Source organism: Heterodontus francisci, chromosome 5 (assembly GCF_036365525.1).
Source record: "Heterodontus francisci isolate sHetFra1 chromosome 5, sHetFra1.hap1, whole genome shotgun sequence".
Lineage (NCBI taxonomy): Eukaryota > Metazoa > Chordata > Chondrichthyes > Heterodontiformes > Heterodontidae > Heterodontus > Heterodontus francisci.
In genome coordinates, this window is record NC_090375.1 from 104,690,660 (window position 1) to 104,708,797 (window position 18,138).

Below are 18,138 nucleotides of genomic sequence, written 5' to 3' on the forward strand. Positions count from 1 at the left end.
CTCAGCTGATGAGTCAGAGCTCCTCCATGTTGAACACCACTTGGAGGAAGCACTGAGGGTGGCAAGGGCACCAAATGTACTCTGGGTGGGGGACTTCAATGTCCATCACCAAGAGTGGCTCGGTATCACCAGTACTGACCAAGCTGGCAGAGTCCTAAAGGACATAGCTGCTAGACTGGTTCTGTGGCAGGTGGTGAGAGAACCAACAAGAGGGGAAAACATACTTGACCTTGTTCTCAACAATCTGCCTGCTGCATATGTTCCATCCATGACTGTATTGGTAGGAGTGACCACCTCACAGTCCTTGTGGAGACGGAGTCCCGCCTTCACATTGAGGATACCATCCATCGTGTTATGTGGCACTATCACCGTGCTAAATGGGATAGATTTCAAACAGATCTAGCAATGCAAAACTGGACATCCATGAGGCGCTGTGGGCCATCAACAGCAGCAGAATTGTACTCAACCATAATCTGTAACCTCATGGCCTGGTATATCCCCTACTCTGCCATTGCCATCAAGCCAGGAGACCAACCCTGGTTCAATGACGAGTGCAGGAGGGCATGCCAGGAGCAGCACCAGACATACCTCAAAATGAGGTGTCAACCTGGTGAAGCTGCAACCCAGGACTACTTGCATGCCAAAGTGCATAAGCAGCATGCAATAGACAGAGCTAAGTGATCCCATAACCAACAGATCAGATCTAAGCTCTGCAGTCCTGCCACATCCAGCCGTGAATGGTGGTGGACATTTAAACAAATAACTGAAGGAGGTGGCTCCACAAATATCCCCATCCTCAATGATGGGGGAGCCCAGCACATCAGTGCGAAAGATAAGGCTGAAGCATTTGCAACAATCTTCAGCCAGAAGTGCCGAGTTGATGATTCATTTCGGCCCCCTCCTGAAGTCCCCAGCATTACAGATGCCAGACTTCAGCCAATTCGATTCACTCCGCGTGATATCAAGAAACGACTGAAGGCTCTGGATACTGCAAAGGCTATGGGCCCTGACAATATTCCAGCAATAGCACTGAAGACCTGTGCTGCAGAACTGGCCGCACCCCTAGCCAAGCTGTTCCAGTATAGCTACAACATTGGCAAATACCCTGCAATGTGGAAAATTGCCCAGGTATGACCTGTACACAAAAAGCAGGACAAGTCCAACCCAGCCAATTACCGCCCCATCAGCCTACTCTCAATCAGCAGCAAAGTGATGGAAGGTGTCATCAACAGTGCCATCAAGCAGCACTTGCTTAGCAATAACCTGCTCATTGATACCCAGTTTGGGTTCCGACAGGGCCACTCAGCACCTGACCTCATTACAGCCTTAGTTCAAACATGGACAAAAGAGCTGAACTCAAGAGGTGAGGTAAGAGTAACTGCCCTTGACATCAAGGCAGCATTTGACCGAGTATGGCATCAAGGAGCCCTTGCAAAACTGGAGTCAATGGGAATCAGGGGGAAAACTCTCTGCTGGTTAGCGTCATATCTAGCACAAAGGAAGATGGCTGTGGTTGTTGGAGGTCAATCGTCTGAGCTCCAGGACATCACTGCAGGAGTTCCTCAGGGTAGTGTCCTAGGCCCAACCATCTTCAGCTGCTTCATCAATGACCTTCCTTCAATCATAAGGTCAAAAGTGGGGATGTTCGCTGATGAATGCACAATGTTCAGCACCATTCGCGACAACTCAAATACTGAAGCAGTCCATGTAGACAATATCCAGGCTTGGGCTGATAAGTGGCAAGTAACATTCGCGCCACACAAGTGCCAGGCAATGACCATCTCCAACAAGAGCGAATCTAACCATCTCCCCTTGACATTCATTGGCATTACCATCGCTGAATCCCCCACTATCAACATCCTAGGGGCTACCATTGACCAGAAACTGAACTGAAGTAGCCATATAAATACCGTGGCTACAAGAGCAGGTCAGAGGCTAGGAATCCTGCGGCGAGTAACTGACCTCCTGACTCCCCAAAGCCTGTCCACCATCTACAAGGCACAAGTCAGGAGTGTGATGGAATACTCTCCACTTGCCTGGATGGGTGTAGCTCCAACAACACTCAAGAAGCTCGACACCATCCAGGACAAAGCAGCCCGCTTGATTGCCACACCATCCACAAACGTTCACTCCCTCCACCACTGACGCACAGTGGCAGCAGTGTGAACCATCTACACGATGCACTGCAGCAACGCACCAAGGCTCCTTAGACAGCACCTTCCAAACCCGCGACCTCTACCACCTCGAAGGACGAGCAGCAGATGCATGGGAACATCACCACCTGCAAGTTCCCGTCCAAGTCACACACCATCCTGGCTTGGAACTATATCGCCGTTCCTTCACTGTCGCTGGGTCAAAATCCTGGAGTTCCCTTCCTAACAGCACTGTGGGTGTACCTACCTCACATGGACTGCCATGGTTTAAGAAGGCAGCTCACCACCACCTTCTCAAGTGCAATTAGGGATGGGCAATAAATGCTGGCCTGACCAGCGACGCCCACATCCCCTGAATGAATTTTTAAAAAAAAACTAAAGTCTGAATTTGAGATATGGGCCTCATTTTGTAACTCCAGGGCAGAAATATGGCAAAGCAAGTGCTGTGCCTATCTGGGACCAGCAGAAGCCAGGCTCAGCCAATTTTAGCAACTGGGAAGTAGCTGCCTGGCCATTAAATTCGGGCAATAACAGACTGGCAACCCAGGGGTACTGTTCCCTTTACAAGGCAAGTGATCCAGTAGGAGAATCCCAATCCGTGGTGGGTGGGAGGAATGCTCAGGATGAGGTAGATCCAAGTGGGGGGCGGGGAAAAATTCCATAGCCCCCAAAGCAGGCGTGGGGTTCGTGATGTGCGATTAATGCACACCTATTGTTTAAGTTGCAGGCAGTGTGCCAACTTTAGCCAGGGCTAAACGCTGCACACCTCAGCAGCGGCCTAAGTTTGTGCAAGGCTAACTCCACTTCAAACTAGCCTGCTCTACTTAAAACAAATCTACGCCACTTGAAGAGGAACTGCATTCTCCCTGGAGCAGGTGCTGGAGAAGATTGTGTGAGCAAGAAGAAAAGTGAATCATGGTGCAACAGAGGAGAGAGCATACTTCAAGGTTCTCTGACATTACACTAGATACTTTGGTGGAGGAAGTAGAGAAGAGGAGAGATGTGATCTATCTACCATTAGGTCAGGAGGCTGGCCAGTTGTGTTTGGAGGCTGGTCAAATGTTGTGAATGGAATGGAACCAGATAGCCATGGTGGTCATTGCCATGGGTCATGTCCCAGTGACCTGGATGCAGTGTTGAAAAATTTTAAGAGTTGTTAAGGTCAGCAAATTTATTTTCAAAAGCCATCTCTACCACTAGCCTCACATGCTGCTCAATTCCCCACACCCTCATTAATCATGTACCAACAATCTCCATCAGTCAGGACTCGTACCTAAAATTCATAGCGTCATCTCACCCTCACACATTTAGCACTGCTGCAAGCCTCACACCCACATACAGCTTTCACACACTGCCAGCTAGTCACCTATAACAGCCGTATCACTTAAACAGATTCCACCACACTCACTGACACACTTCCCTCTCTCTTGCAGATCAAGCTGGTAAATAACTGGAGGCAGCAAGAGCTAGCCAGAGGGTGTAGGCACAGCTGCATGTTTTACCCCAATGAAAGAGACAGTCTTCCCGGCCATTTGAGTGGCCATCGTGGAGGTTGTGACCAGTGGCAGGGTTGAAACCATTGAAGATGACAGATTAAGTATGAGGATACTTTCTTCTCTCATCCCACTTTCTGCCCCATCCCATAATCTCTTCTGATTTACAAACTGCAGATAGTGCATCTTTTGCTTTCCCCACTCCTTGCACCACAACCCTACCCTTGTGCCTTTCTGCTTTCAGATGCACAAGAACTGCAACCTGGTCAGGCAGTGGTGAAAGAGCAGGAAGACAGTGATGAAAAGAAGCACCATCACTTGCTCTGACACTCAAAGCCGCCAACGCTGCATAATTTAGAGGTTGGCTAACGGGCAGAATCTGCATGTGGTGAGACACCCAGTATGAGTGGCCTGCAGCCAAATGGGGCAAGGGTAGCACAGGTGCCAGCTCGCCAGAGGGTTCAGTCAAACAATTTTGACTGTAGAGGATTCAGATGAGCACTTTGATGGGGCAGGCTATGGCAATGGGCTGATGTGTGTGCACAATGAAATGCTTGTTGCATTTGTAGGCCTGCCAGAAAGTCTACTTGCAATGTCCAGGAGCATGGAGGAGTCAGGCACCAACTTGGGCAGGGGCTGAAGACCATCCTTTCCAGTGTGAAAGTGGTAGCCATCTCCATGAGAACACATGTAGACCCAATCATGATGCAGCATCTTGTGGCTGACGTCTCAGCCTTCATTGCGGCACATGTAGAAGCCACCCAACATCTGGGTCCGACAGTGGAAGTTCAGACTTCTGTGATGCAAAGTCAGCGTGCTGGCTTTGGAGGAGGCATTAAGGGAATGCACAAGGGTGATTAGTTGAAATGTGTATGATTTGATTTGCAATGTTTATTTTGCGTTGGCTTTTATTTTTGTATTGTGGCAAAGCAGATGCTGTGATGGTCAGTAGCAGAGGGAAGGTAATGTGTGGGACTATTGGGGTATTGGTTTTGGTTACTGGTATCACAGTCAGATTAGTCATTCACCAACAGCTCAGCCACAAAGGGGCATATTGGTTACCTTCTCTTCCCCAGCTGGTTGTCATGCAGCTGATTATGAGGACTGTAACCTCATGAAGGTGAGGTTGTGCAGCATGCAGCAAACAACCACAAATCTTGACTCCCACTCTGTTGAGTACTGCAGGGCTCTTACAGAACAGTCCAGGCAGCAGAGCGTTGGATCATCACCCCAATGGTCTGTCCCATCACATTTCTTGTGGCAGCATGATTTTCATTGCATGCATGCTGACCATGTGTGTGTGAGTTGCATACCGGAAAGATGAGCCATGTCATTAAAGGATAGCCCTTGTCGCCCAGTAGCCACCTTGGTTTGTCATGGTATAATAAATCATAAGATCATAAGAAATAGGAGCCCCTCGAGCCTGTTCCACCATTCAATAAGATCATGGCTGATCTGACTATGGCCTCAACTCCACTTTCCTGTCTGCCCCCCCCCCCCCCCCCATAACCCTTAACTCCCTTGTAGATCAAATATCTGTCTAACTCTGCCTTGAATATATTCAATGACCCAGCTTCCATTGCTCTCTGGGGAAGAGACGTTCTCAGAGAAGAAATTCCTCCTCATCTCTATCTTAAATGGGAGACCCCTTATTTTGAAACAGTGCCCCCTAATTCTAGATTCCCCCATGAGGGAAACATCCTCTCAGCATCTACCCTGTCAAACACCCTCAGAATCTTATGTTTCAATAAGATCACCTCTCATTCTTCTAAACTCCCATGGATATAGACCCAACTTGCTCAATATTTCCTCATAAGCAAACCCCTTCATCCCAGGAATCAGCCTAGTGAACCTCTTCTGAACTGCCTCCAACGCAAGTATATCTCTCCTTAAGTAAGGACACCAAAACTGTACACAGTACAGTAGGTGTAGTCTCACCAATGCCCTGTACAGTTGTAGCAAAACATCCCTACTTGTATACTCCATTCCAATTGCAATAAAGGACAACATTCCATTTGCCTTTCTAACTACTTGCTCTACCTGCACACTAACTTTATGTTTCATGTACAAGGACACCCAGATCCCTCTGTACCACAGCATTCTGTAATCTCTCTCTATTTAAATAATAATCTGGTTTTCTATTCTTCCCACCAAAGTGGACAACCTTTAATTTTCCCACATTATACTCCATCTGCCAAATATTTGCCCACTCGCTTAACCTATCTATATCCTTTTGCAGACGCTTTGTATCCTCCTCAAAATTTGCTTTCCTACCTATCTTTGTATCATCCACAAATTTGGCTACAATACACCCGCCCCCTTCATCCAAGTCAATGTAGATCGTAAGTAGCTGAGGCGTCAGAATTTATCCCTGTGGCACTCCACTAGTTCCAGTTTGCCAACCTGCAAATGCCCCATTTATCCCAACTCTGTTTCCTGTTAGCCAATCCTCTATTCACGCTAATATATTACTCCCTATACCTTGAACTCTTAGCTTGTGCAGTAACTTTTTATGTGGCACCTTATTGAATGCCTTTTAGAAATCCAAATACACTACATCTGGTGATGGTCAAGGGCTGATTTTGCGATTGGAAGCCTGTGACCAGTGGTGTACCGCAGGGATCAGTGCTGGGACCCTTGCTGTTTGTAGTGTACATTAATGATTTAAACATGGATATAGGAGGTATGATCAATAAGTTTGCAGATGGCATGAAAATTGGTATCGTAAATAGTGAGGAGGAAAGCCATAGATTTCAGGACAATATTGATGGGCTGGCAGAGTAGTGGCAAATAGAATTTAATCCTGAGAAGTGTGAGGTGATGCATTTTGGGAGGACTAACAAGGCAAGGGAATATACAATGGATAGTAGGACCCTAGGAAGTACAGAGGGACCTTGGTGTACTTGTCCATGGATCACTGAAGGCAGCAGCACAGGTAGATAAGGTAGTTAGGAAGGCATATGGGATACTTGCCTTTATTAGCTGAGGCATAGAATGTAAGAGCAGGGAGGTTATGATGGAGCTGTATAAAACACCAGTTAGGCCACAGCTGGAGTACTCTGTGCAGTTTTGGTCGCTATAGGAAGGATGTGATTGCACTGGAGAGGGTGCGGAGGAGATTCACCAGGATGTTGCCTGGGCTGGAGCATTTCAGCTATGAAGAGAGACTGGATCAGCTAGGGTTGTTTTCCTTAGAGCAGAGAAGGCTGAGGAGGGACCTAATTGAGGCATACAAAATTGAGGCATAGATAAGGTAGATAGGAAGAAACTTTTTTCCTTAGCAGAGGGGTCAGTAACCAGGGCGCACAGATTTAAGGTAAGGGGCAGGAGGTTTAGAGGGAATTTGAGGAAAAGTTATTTCATCCAGAGGGTGGTTGGAATCTGGAACACACTGCCTGAAGGGGTGGTAGAGGCAGGAACCCTCACAACATTTAAGAAGTATTTAGATGAGCACTCAAAACACCATAGCATACAAGGCTACGGGCCATGTGCTGGAAAATGGGATTAGAATAGATAGGTGCTTGATGGCCAGCACAGACACGATGGGCCGAAGGGCCTGTTTCTGTGCTGTATGACTCTGTGACATCAACTGGTTTCCCTTTATCCACACTGCTCGTTACATCCTCCGAGAACTCTAATAAACTTGCCAAACACAATTTCCCTTTTATAAAACCCTGTTGACTTGATTGTATTATGATTTTCTAAATGTCCTGCTACTACTTTCTAATAATGGATTCTAGCATTTTCTCAATGACAGATGTTAGGTGAACTGGCCTATAGTTTCCTGCTTTCTGTTTCCCTTCTTTCTTGAATAGAGGTGTCACATTTGTGGTTTTCAAATCTGCTGGGACTTCTCCAGAATCTAGAGAATTTTGGAAGGTTTCAACCAATGCATCCACTATCTCTGCAGTCACTACTTTTAAGACCCTAGGATGTAGACTGCCACAGAATGAAGGCATCATGACTGCTGCCACAGTACCATACATTGACCTGTATGATACACAGTGTATGGCTACACACTAGCTAGCGGTTGACGGAGTTTTACTGGGCGGCCGCCTGAAGTCCTGAGCTGCCCGCCCGCTGCTGGTGATATACCAGTGGTGGCAAGAGGAGACCCTTAATTGGCCACCTAAGAGCCTTAATTGGCCTGGGGCGGGCAGGCCGTTTGTCACCGCCACTAGTAAAATTGCAGTGGGAGCGGGAAGGCAACGGGAACAGCACCCCCTGCCTCCCACTCAATTTTACGCCCCCTCCTGCCTCCAGCTCACTTCTGCAGGGGGTGTAAAATTCCAGCCACTGTTCTTTGCTGAGGTTCAGGTTGGAGAATTGCTTTCTGAACACCTTGAGTGGATATAGCTGAGAGGCTTTCTCCCTGACCACCTCCCTCTTTCAGCAATTTGTCCTGCTCTGTGTTACCTATGCTCTTTTTCCTGTCATGCTACAGTCCAAGGGGAATGTTTGGGAGCAAGTGGTTTATGCAGAATTTTTGAAGTCAGGTTAGTGTCCCTCAGCATGCACCACACCAGTCCCTATAGACTTTAATAACTTTTATACAACTATGGAAAGCACCAAACTCTTGTAGAATCGAAGTAACAGCCAGAATAGATCAACTAACTGCTAACCTGCAGGTAGTTGATGCTCCCTTTAAATAGTGCTGATGGAGGGGCACTTCTGCTGCTGAATGCATGTTCAGCTATGCGTGTTTAAGAGATGGGGTTAGCTGGAACATTGAGCTCCAAAACAGCAGCACTGGCATCAAATCAACATGATGACAAGCTGATGATTCTGACTGATGCTCCCTGTACATGTGCTAATGCCCTCAACAAAATAGTGTCCAGGCTGGCTTGCACTAGAAGTGAGTACGCACACCGGGGACACCATTTTGGTACCAAAATGACACGTGGCACAGAAACCTCTTGCCGCTAAGGAGCTGAGTTTTGTGTCAAGATTTACTTGTGAATCCCGGAGGATTTTAAAACTTATTTTGCTTGGGCCTCTTCTGGCCTTGGTTGCTGTTCCTGACAAGTTTAACTGGTGGAGAAGGCACCACTGCTCCTCCTTCAAGGCCTTGGGTTAAATTGGCAAATTAAGCCTTGATGAAGTCATCAGAACCTAATTTGCATATTTAAAGAGGACCTCACTTGTTTGTGGTGGGCATCCTTGCCACCCGCAATTTAAATTTGCTGTCACACAGATCAGGTGTGTGAAAAGGAGTATGTAAGTCCCTGCTCCATATTTCCTGGTTTCCGCCAGTTGAGAAGAGTTAAAACCAAGCCCTAAAGATTTTAAAAGAAAATCCATATTTAGGTAGTTTACTTCTAAGGCTAAACAAATATTTACTTACATGGTATAGCTTTTAAAAAAAAACATGAAAATAGGCAGCTATATCTTAAATTTTTGTATTTCAACTGTTACAGCCTGAATCTAACCAATGATCTTTTATACATAGAAAATAAAGTTCCCTCTACGTTAGGCCAATAACGTGCCCCAACCGCAGAAGAACAGGATCACTGTATAAGCGACATTTTAATCCTTCGTCAGCTATCCTGTGGCCTCTGAGTGCAATTACTAATTTGATTCTGCCATGGTTGCTGTTTTGTTTTTTGGCGCGATAATGATCACTAGCAACTTGTCAGAGAATAATGGTGATTTTAATTATTTTCATTGCAGTTTTTAAAAAAAAATTTTAATTGCCTAAGAAAAAAATTCTCTTTCTTTCTTAGGGATGTCCAACACAGAAGTTGTAAATGCTATTGGGCGTGGCTATCGCATGCCACGTCCTGAAGAATGCCCACAAGAGCTGTATGATGTCATGAAGGATTGTTGGAAAAACAAAGCTGAAGATCGGCCAACCTTTGAATATCTTAAAGGGCTTCTTGAAGACTTTTATACAGCAACAGAAGGTCAATACCAACAACAGCCATAGAAGAATTTAAATGAAAAATCAATAGCTAGTACAAACTAAATTGTGTGAAAATGTCTTCCATTTGATTGCCACCAAATATATATACAATAATTCCATGTGAAGAAGCCACTAATGGTATAAATTATACAAATAACTAGAACATTCAATGATATCTTGTAACTAGTATCAGCTCGATCCCATTGTGAAATGTAATTGTGAAGTTTGTATGTTCAGCATCTTAATGGATAGAAGCAGAAGTTAGAACCATTCTGAAACTTTCATTATTTTTTAAATAAACTAGAGCAGAATATGCTAGTAGTAAATCATTTTCTAAAGCAAGAGGGAGCAGGCAGAGTGGGGGTGAGGGGTAAGGTGATGGGATGGAAGTCCTTGCCCTGAATCACTACACAGCCCTCTTATGCTATCTTGGTACTTCATGGATAAAGTGAAGATGTCTTGTGGTGGTGTCTCAAATTTGGTCATAACTTGATGAGTGAGTGTCAAACCAGATTGAAGATTACTCACTATAGTTGGTATTGGAAGATTATTCACATTAATAGCTGCAAAGAGTACTTAATCCATACAATTTAGGCCAGTGCTTGCATTGGTCATACATGTATGAACATGGAATGGAGTTTCTAGTCAGGAAATTAATAAGTACAGCAAATTCTGAAATGTGATAGTCCCTTGAAACAATTTTTTTCAGATATAGGAACCAGATTAACTGCAATCATGAATTAATCTATTAGCAGGACCACTGTTGTTTGATAACTGCATAAAGTCTTATTTTTACTATTGCATTGGATTCTGGTGCATTTTGAGTGTTTTGGGAGTTACTTTGTAATAATGTTGATTTATTGTTTGGCTCACCAAATTAGTCAAATGCAGTTTTTATTATCCGACTGTGTTTTTGAGATTATATTTCACAACTCCATCCATTTTTCCATTTAAACTGCAAATCAATGCTTTGATCAGTGGCAGTGTAATTCTGACTAACTAAGCATGTGGAAGGTGTGTAAACCAGTTATTATTGTGGTCCTGATTTATGTTTTATTTTAAATTCTTGTAACTACATGTCATTCCTATAAAAACACCACCTCAGTACCAGTGTTTTTACTGGAATGAAAGTGCTGGTTTTCACAAGTTTCACTCCGTTATATATAACTGATATTTGACAGCTTTGAAGGCGTGTTATTATCTGAGGTTTTACTGTGTGTGAATGTGCAAAATACACTTTTTTTATATATAGATAGTAGCGGGGTCCACAACCCAGAAATATTTTGCAAAATAAATTGCACTGACGATAGTACAAAGGATGAAAAGTTAATATATCATAAATCCTTTGTTTTGAGGTATTTTATATTCATTATATAGCTTGGGTGATGGGATTGGGTAATAACAGTACATCACAATATATACACTTTTTAAAAATGAAACTTTTTAGAATATCTGAATCCAGCTCTATCTTCAGAATCTAGTCCATTCAGACAGATTCTTGAGTATAATACTCTGGTGCAACATAGGAATAAAACTCCACTGGCCTTGTCAGTATTCCATGATACGAATATTACCTATGACATGAGTTGAACCCATTCTGTTTGTGCATTTTACAATTCAGTGAAATGTCCCAGAAGTGAATTAACTTTATATAACCAGAAAATTTTCCCTCTTCCTCTATTGATGGAATAAAATGCCATTTACATATGTATTTTGTAAAATAAAATTTGACTATTTTAATGGATCTGTTAACAGATGTGTACCCTATTTTGTAAAATGTGCAATAACTGCTTTGATTTTTTTTCTGTTCTCCCTTAGTGTGGGGAGCAATATACAGTAAATTATGAATTTGTAATGACATTAATTTAGAATAAAGTCATTTATTACCTGAGTATTTACACACAATTCCATGGCAAACTATAATTTTCCAGCATTCTTTGTCATCCAAAATGGCAACTCAAATTCGAAAACTCTGAAGTACAAGACAGGATGCCAAAATTTTGAGAAAGTTTCCACTTTTCCAAAGAGGAAGAATAATGATGCTCAAACTAATAACATTGTAAAATCATTTGTTCCAGAAGGTTGCAGAGTGCCTAATCAGAAGATGAGGTGCTGTTCCTCAAGCTTGCATTGAGCTTCACTGGAACACTGCAGCAAGCCAAGGACAGAAATGTGGGCATGAGAGCAGGCTGGTGAATTAAAATGGCAAGCAACCGGAAGCACGGGGTGATGCTTGAGGACTGAGAGGAGGTGTTCTCCAAAGTGGTCACCCAATCTGTGTTTGGTCTCCCCAATGTACAGGCAACTGCAATGTGAGCAGCAAATACAGTATACTAAATTGAAAGAAGTACAAATTAGTCACTGCTTCACCTGGAAGGATTGTTTGGGGCCTTGGATGATGAGGACAGAGGAGGTAAAAGGGCAGGTATTACACCTCCAGTGATTGCATGGGTACCGTGGGAAGGGGATGAGCTGTCGGGGGTGATGGAGGAGTAGACCAGGTTTTCATGGAGGGAACGGTCCCTTCAGAATACTGACGGGGAGGGGAAGATGTGTTTGATGGTGGCATCATGTTAGAGGTGGTGGAAATGGCAGCGGATGATCCTTTGAATGTGGATGCTGTTGGGGTGGAAAGTGAGGACAAAAGGAACGCTGTTAGAGTTATGGGAGGCTGGGGAAGGGGTGAAGGCACAAGTGAGGGAAATGGGTCAGACACGGTCAAGGGCCCTGCCGACCACAGTGGGGGAGAATCCTCAGTTAATGAGAAAGGAAGACATATCAAAAGCATGGTTGTGGAAGGTTGCATCATCAGAACAGTTGCGTTGGAGACAGAGAAACTAGAAGACTAGAATGGAGTCCTTACAGGACACAGGATGTGAGGAAGTGTAATCAAAGTAGATATGCGATTTGGTGGGCTTATAATGAATCCTCGCAGACTGCCTATCCCCCTCCCCCTCTTTACACTTGCTCAAAGCCTAACCTTTGCCAGTTCTGATGGAAGGTCTCAAACCTGAAACATTAACTCTATTCCTCGCTTCCCAGATGCTGCCATACCTGCTGAGTATTTGCCACATTTTGTTTTTATTTCAGCTTTCCAACATCCTCACTATTTTGCTTTTATTTTGTTGTTTAAACAAAAATGCTTTGCAACACATGACTATTGAGGCAAAGTTAATAACAGATTCATTTGGAAGTCTTTGGGCTGGATTCTGTGCTGTAAATGATTCTAACTATCTGCGGCATCTATCCCAGAATGGGCCTGGATTCCCATCCCTCCTCCCTCAGTGGGGATAGAACAGAAATGTTACTATAGTCCCTTGACAAAGTGTTAATGGGACAGTTACATCAGCCTAAGAGTTTAGATTAATAATTAGATGATAAACTCAGAGCTATAAAAAGTGCATCTTTAGAAGTATAGTCAGGGAATCAGCACTGTAAAAATTCAATGCTGTGAATTCTGTGTTCACTACTGCCTGTGGGGCAAAATCAATTGAACATGGGCATTAAGTCATCAGATGAAAGACAGCAACTGGTCACAGTAAGTTGTCAAGTTCAAATGTTGCAATCAGTTTTTGTATCCCAATAGTAATGCATTTATTCCTTCAGACCCCAGCCCACACATCAGGTGGTCCAAAAATAGAAGTAAAATTTCAAAGATTATGCAGTGTTTGGGGGTACTGTAATGGTGACTATGGGGCTAGACTAGTAATCCAGAGACTTGAGTTCAAACCCCTCAATGGCAGCTGAGGAATTTAAATTCAATTAAATAAATCTGGAATAAAAAGCTAGTATTAGTAATGGTGACTACGAAGCTACTGGATTGTCATAAAAATCCATCTGGTTCATTTAACATCCTTCAGGGAAGGAATGCTACCTACCTTACCACGTCTAGCCTAAGCATAACTCCGCACCCAAAGCAATGTGGTTGACTTGCAGCTTCCCACTGAAGTCCGAGTTGTATTTTAAGAAGGACAATTAGGGATGGGCAATAATGCTGGCCTTCCTCGCGATGCCCACATCTTGCAAATGATTTTTTAAAATGTAAATTGTATTTCTCACATGCATTTTAATGGCAGTTTGCCCAACATTTTTACAAGGGTAGCTTTTGGATTACTGTGAATATTGCACCCTCTAGTGTTGCAAGATAAAATACAAAAATTGCATCTCAAAAAAATGATATTCCTCAACTGTAAGATATAACAGAGACTGCTGCCCTCTGCTGGTAGTCAGTCTCGAGGTTCACACTATAGTTGGTATACTTTTACATTTAGGCAAGTTTTGATAAATTGTTCTCAGTATATACAGGTTATGTTACTGAACTAGTAATAGATTCAACGGTATTACCATCACTGAATCCCCCCACTGTCAACATCCTAGGGACTACCATTGACCAGAAACTGAACTGAAGTAGCTATATCCCCCAAAGCCTGTCTACCATCTGCAAGGCACAAGTTAGGAGTGTGATGGAATACTGTCCACTTGCCTGGATGGGTGCAGCTCCAACAACACTCAAGAAGCTCAACACCATCCAGGACAAAGCAGCCCGCTTGATTGGCACCCCATCTACAACCATTCACTCCCTCCACCACCGACGCACAGTGGCAGCAGTGTGTACCATCTACAAGATGCACTGCAGCAATGCACCAAGGCTCCTTAGACAGCACCTTCCAAACTCGCGACCTCTACCAACTAGAAGGACAAGGGCAGCAAATACATGGGAACACCGCCACCTGCAAGTTCCCCTCCAAGTCACACACCATCCTGACTTGGAACTATATTGTTGTTCCTTCACTGTCACTGGGTCAAAATCCTGGAAATCCCTTCCTAACAGCACTGTGGGTGTACCTACCTCACATGGACTGCAGTGGTTCAAGAAGGCAGCTCACCACCACCTTCTCAAGGGCAATTAGGGATGGGCAATAAATTCTGGCCTGGCCAGCGGCGCCCACATCCCATGAATGAATTTTTAAAAATGAAAGAGAAGGTACGAAAAATGTCAGTCCTCGAAAGTAGAAAAGTTACCCAGCCTGTGTGGGATGCACCTGAGGCTTTGGTCACCTTCTTCAGATATGGAAGTGGTGCCAGAGAACTGCTGGATTGTAAATGTTACACCCCCTGTTCAAAAAAATGAAAGGAATAAACCCAGCAATTACAGCCAGTCAGCCCAACATCAGTGGCGGGGACACGTGTACAGGCAATAATATGGAACAAAACTAATTAACACATGGAAAAGTCTGGGCGAATAAAGTCAGCACGGATTTGTTAAAGGTAAATTTGTTTGACTAATTTGATTGAGTTCTTTGCTGAAGTAACTACAGGGGCTTGATGAGGGAAATGTGGTGAATACTGTGGAAATTAACATTCAATAAGTGCAGCAAGCAATTAAGGCTAATGGTATTAGCCTTTATCACAAGAGGATTTGAGTACAGGAGTAGTGAAGTCTTGCGTCAACTATCTTGGTTAGACTGCACCTGGAGTACTGTGTGCAGTTTTGGCCCCCTTACCTTAGGAAGGATATTGTTGCCATAGAGAGTGGTTTTTTTAATTTCATTCATGGGATGTGGGTGTCGCTGGCCAGGCCAGCATTTATTGCCCATCCCTAATTGCCCTTGAGAAGGTGGTGGTGAGCTGCCTTCTTGAACCGCTGCAGTCCATGTGAGATAGGTACACCCACAGTGCTGTTAGGGAGTTCCAGGATTTTGACCCAGCGACAGTGAAGGAACAGCGATATAGTTCCAAGTCAGGATGGTGTGTGACTTGGACGGGAACTTGCAGGTGGTGATGTTCCCATGCATCTGCTGTTCTTGTCCTTCGAGGTGGTAGAGGTCGTGTATTTGGAAGGTGCTGTCCAAGGAGCCTTGGTGCATTGCTGCAGTGTATCTTGTAGATGGTACACACTGCTGCCACTGTGCGTCGGTGGTGGAGGGAGTGAATGTTTGTAGATGGTGTGCCAATCAAGCGGGCTGCTTTGTCCTGGATGGTGTTGAGCTTCTTGAGTGTTGTTGGAGCTGCACCCATCCAGGCAAGTGGAGAGTATTCCATCACTCTCCTGACTTGTGCCTTGTAGATGGTGGAAAGGCTTTGGGGAGTCAGGAGGTGAGTTACTCTCCACAGGATTCCTAGCCTCTGACCTGCTCTTGTAGCCACGGTATTTATATGGCTACTCCAGTTCAGTTTCTGGTGTGCAACGAAGATTCACCAGACTTGTTCCCAGGATGGCGGGACTATCCTATGAACAGAGATTGGGGGAAATTGGGATTGTATTCTCTAGAGTTTCGAAGAATGAGAGGTGATATTGAAATCTACAAAATACTTAAAGTGAAAGATAGGGTGGAGGCAGGCAAGATGTTTCCCCTGGCATGGGAGTCTAGAACCAGGGAACACACTTTCAAAATAAGGGGGAAACCAATTAGGACAGAGATGAGAAGAAACTTCTTCACTCAGCGGGTTGTGAATCTTTGGAATTCTCTACGCCAGAGGGCTGTGGAAGTTCAGTCATTGAGTATGTTTAAAGCAGAGATTGACAGATTCCATAGTACCAATGACATAAAGCGATTTGGGGATAGTCTGGGAAAAGGGCATTGAAGTGGATGAGCAGCCAAGATAGTATTGAATGGCAGAGCAGGTACAATGGGCTGAATAGCCGACTCCTGCTCCTACGTTCGATAAAGTACCACAGCATTGGACTGTTTGGCAAAATTAAAGTTGGAGAGATTAAAGAGACAGGGATACAAAATAAGCTAAAGAACAGAAAGCAGACAACTATGACGATGGTTGTTTTTCAGACTGGAGTGAAGCATGCAGTAGTGTCCCCAGGGGTTGTTGTTGGAACCACTGTTCTTTTTATACATTAATGACCAGGACTTGGGTTTATAGAGCATAATTTCAACGCATGCAGCTCACACGAAATTTGGAATTGTAGTAAATAATGTGGAGGATAGAAGCTTCAGAAGAACATAGACTGGTGAAATGGGCAGATGAAATTTAATACAGAGACTGGTGAAGGGATACATTGTGGTAGGAACAGTGAGGAGAGGCAATATAAACTAAATGGTACAAATTTTAAAGGAGGTTCAGAACAGAAAGGCCTGAAGGTGTACGCAAATCTTTGAAGGTGGCAAGACAAATTGAAAGACTGCTATAACAGCATATGGGATCCTTGGCTTTATTACAAGAAGCATGGAGTAATAAAGGATTGATAACCAGAGGAGACAGATTTTAAAAGGTGATCGGTAAAAGAGCAAGAGGCAACATAAGAAAACTTATTTTTTTTTAAAGTGAGTAATGATCTGGATGGTACAGATACAATAGTACCTCTCTACAGGGAATTAGATAAATATTTGAAAGGAAAACATTTACAGGGATTAGGGAAAAAGCAGGGGAGTGGGACAGATTCGCTAACTCTACTAAAGAAGCAGCACAGGCATGATTTCTCTACTGTGTCATTCCATAATCCAGAGGCCCAGACTAATAATTTAGAGAATGAGAGTTTATATCCTACCATGGCAGCTTGAGAGCTTGAATTCAGTTTTTCAAAAATATCTGGAAACAAAAAAAAGCTGGCAGCGACCACAAATATATCAGGTTGTTATAAAAACCCAACTGGTTTACAATGTCCTTTAAAAGGAAGGAAACGTACCACCCTCACCCGGTCTGGCTGACATGCAACTTCAGTCCTACGCCAATGTGGCTAATTTTTTAAACAGCCCTTTGAAGTGGCCGAGCATGCCATTCACTTGCATCAAATCGCTACAAAAAGAGAACCTTCTCCACAAGGATTGCAGCAATTCAATAAAGGCAGCCGGCCACCCACTTCATGGTAACTAAGAATGGGGTGATTTGGCCAGTGAAGCCCACACCCCAAATTTATCCACATGGCAAAATTAATTTTTAAAAATTAAATAACCCTGCCAAAGCCACATTAATACTCATGCCTAGCTCCCTGGAACAGATGGTAGGTCTTATTCTAGAACTGCTGCAGTCTTTGTGCAGATGGTGCTTCCACAATGCTGTTAGGTAGGGAATGGCAGGATATTGACCCAGCATGACAAAGGAATAGTGAAATGTCAAAGTCCAGATGTTGGGAAAATATGGACTTGGTATTCCATTTGTAATGCTCACGCAAGAAGCATTTATGAACTATAAAAATGAACTGATGAATTAACCTCCCAAAAATGGACACATTTTTGCTGCCAGACAAAATGGAGTAAGAGGTCAGGTGACCTCTCCTGTACTGCGAATGTGCATAGTGACTGCTGGAGACTAAACCCATCACCATGAGGGTGGTGAGTGCCTGGAACTTGCTGCCAGGGGAGGTGGTGGAAGCAGATACGATAGCGTCGTTTAAGAGACATCTTGACAAATACATGAATAGGATGGGAATAGAGGGATATGGGCCCCGGAAGTGCAGAAAGTGTTAGTTTAGGCAGGCATCAAGATCGGCGCAGGCTTGGAGGGCCGAATGGCCTGTTCCTGTGCTGTACTGTTCTTTGGTCTTTTGTTCTTTGTTCCATGTCTGGACCATCTTTGAAGAAAGCAGTTGAAATGCTAAGGGTCCTATTCAATGTTAATGGCTACCTTTTTCAACCAG

At 44.0% G+C, this 18,138-nt stretch overlaps 1 protein-coding gene across 2 annotated transcripts in view; it reads left to right on the plus strand.

Annotated features, from left to right (window-relative positions):
• The window catches only part of lyn (LYN proto-oncogene, Src family tyrosine kinase), a 138,666-nt gene extending 127,227 nt beyond the window's left edge, over nucleotides 1-11,439 (plus strand). For both annotated transcript variants that reach the window (XM_068031855.1, XM_068031856.1), the window contains exon 15: nucleotides 9,370-11,439. In XM_068031855.1, the coding sequence (XP_067887956.1) occupies nucleotides 9,370-9,572 (203 nt within the window). In that variant the 3' untranslated portion in view covers nucleotides 9,573-11,439. The remainder of the gene's footprint in view (nucleotides 1-9,369) is intronic.
• The last annotated feature ends 6,699 nt before the right edge of the window (nucleotides 11,440-18,138 follow it).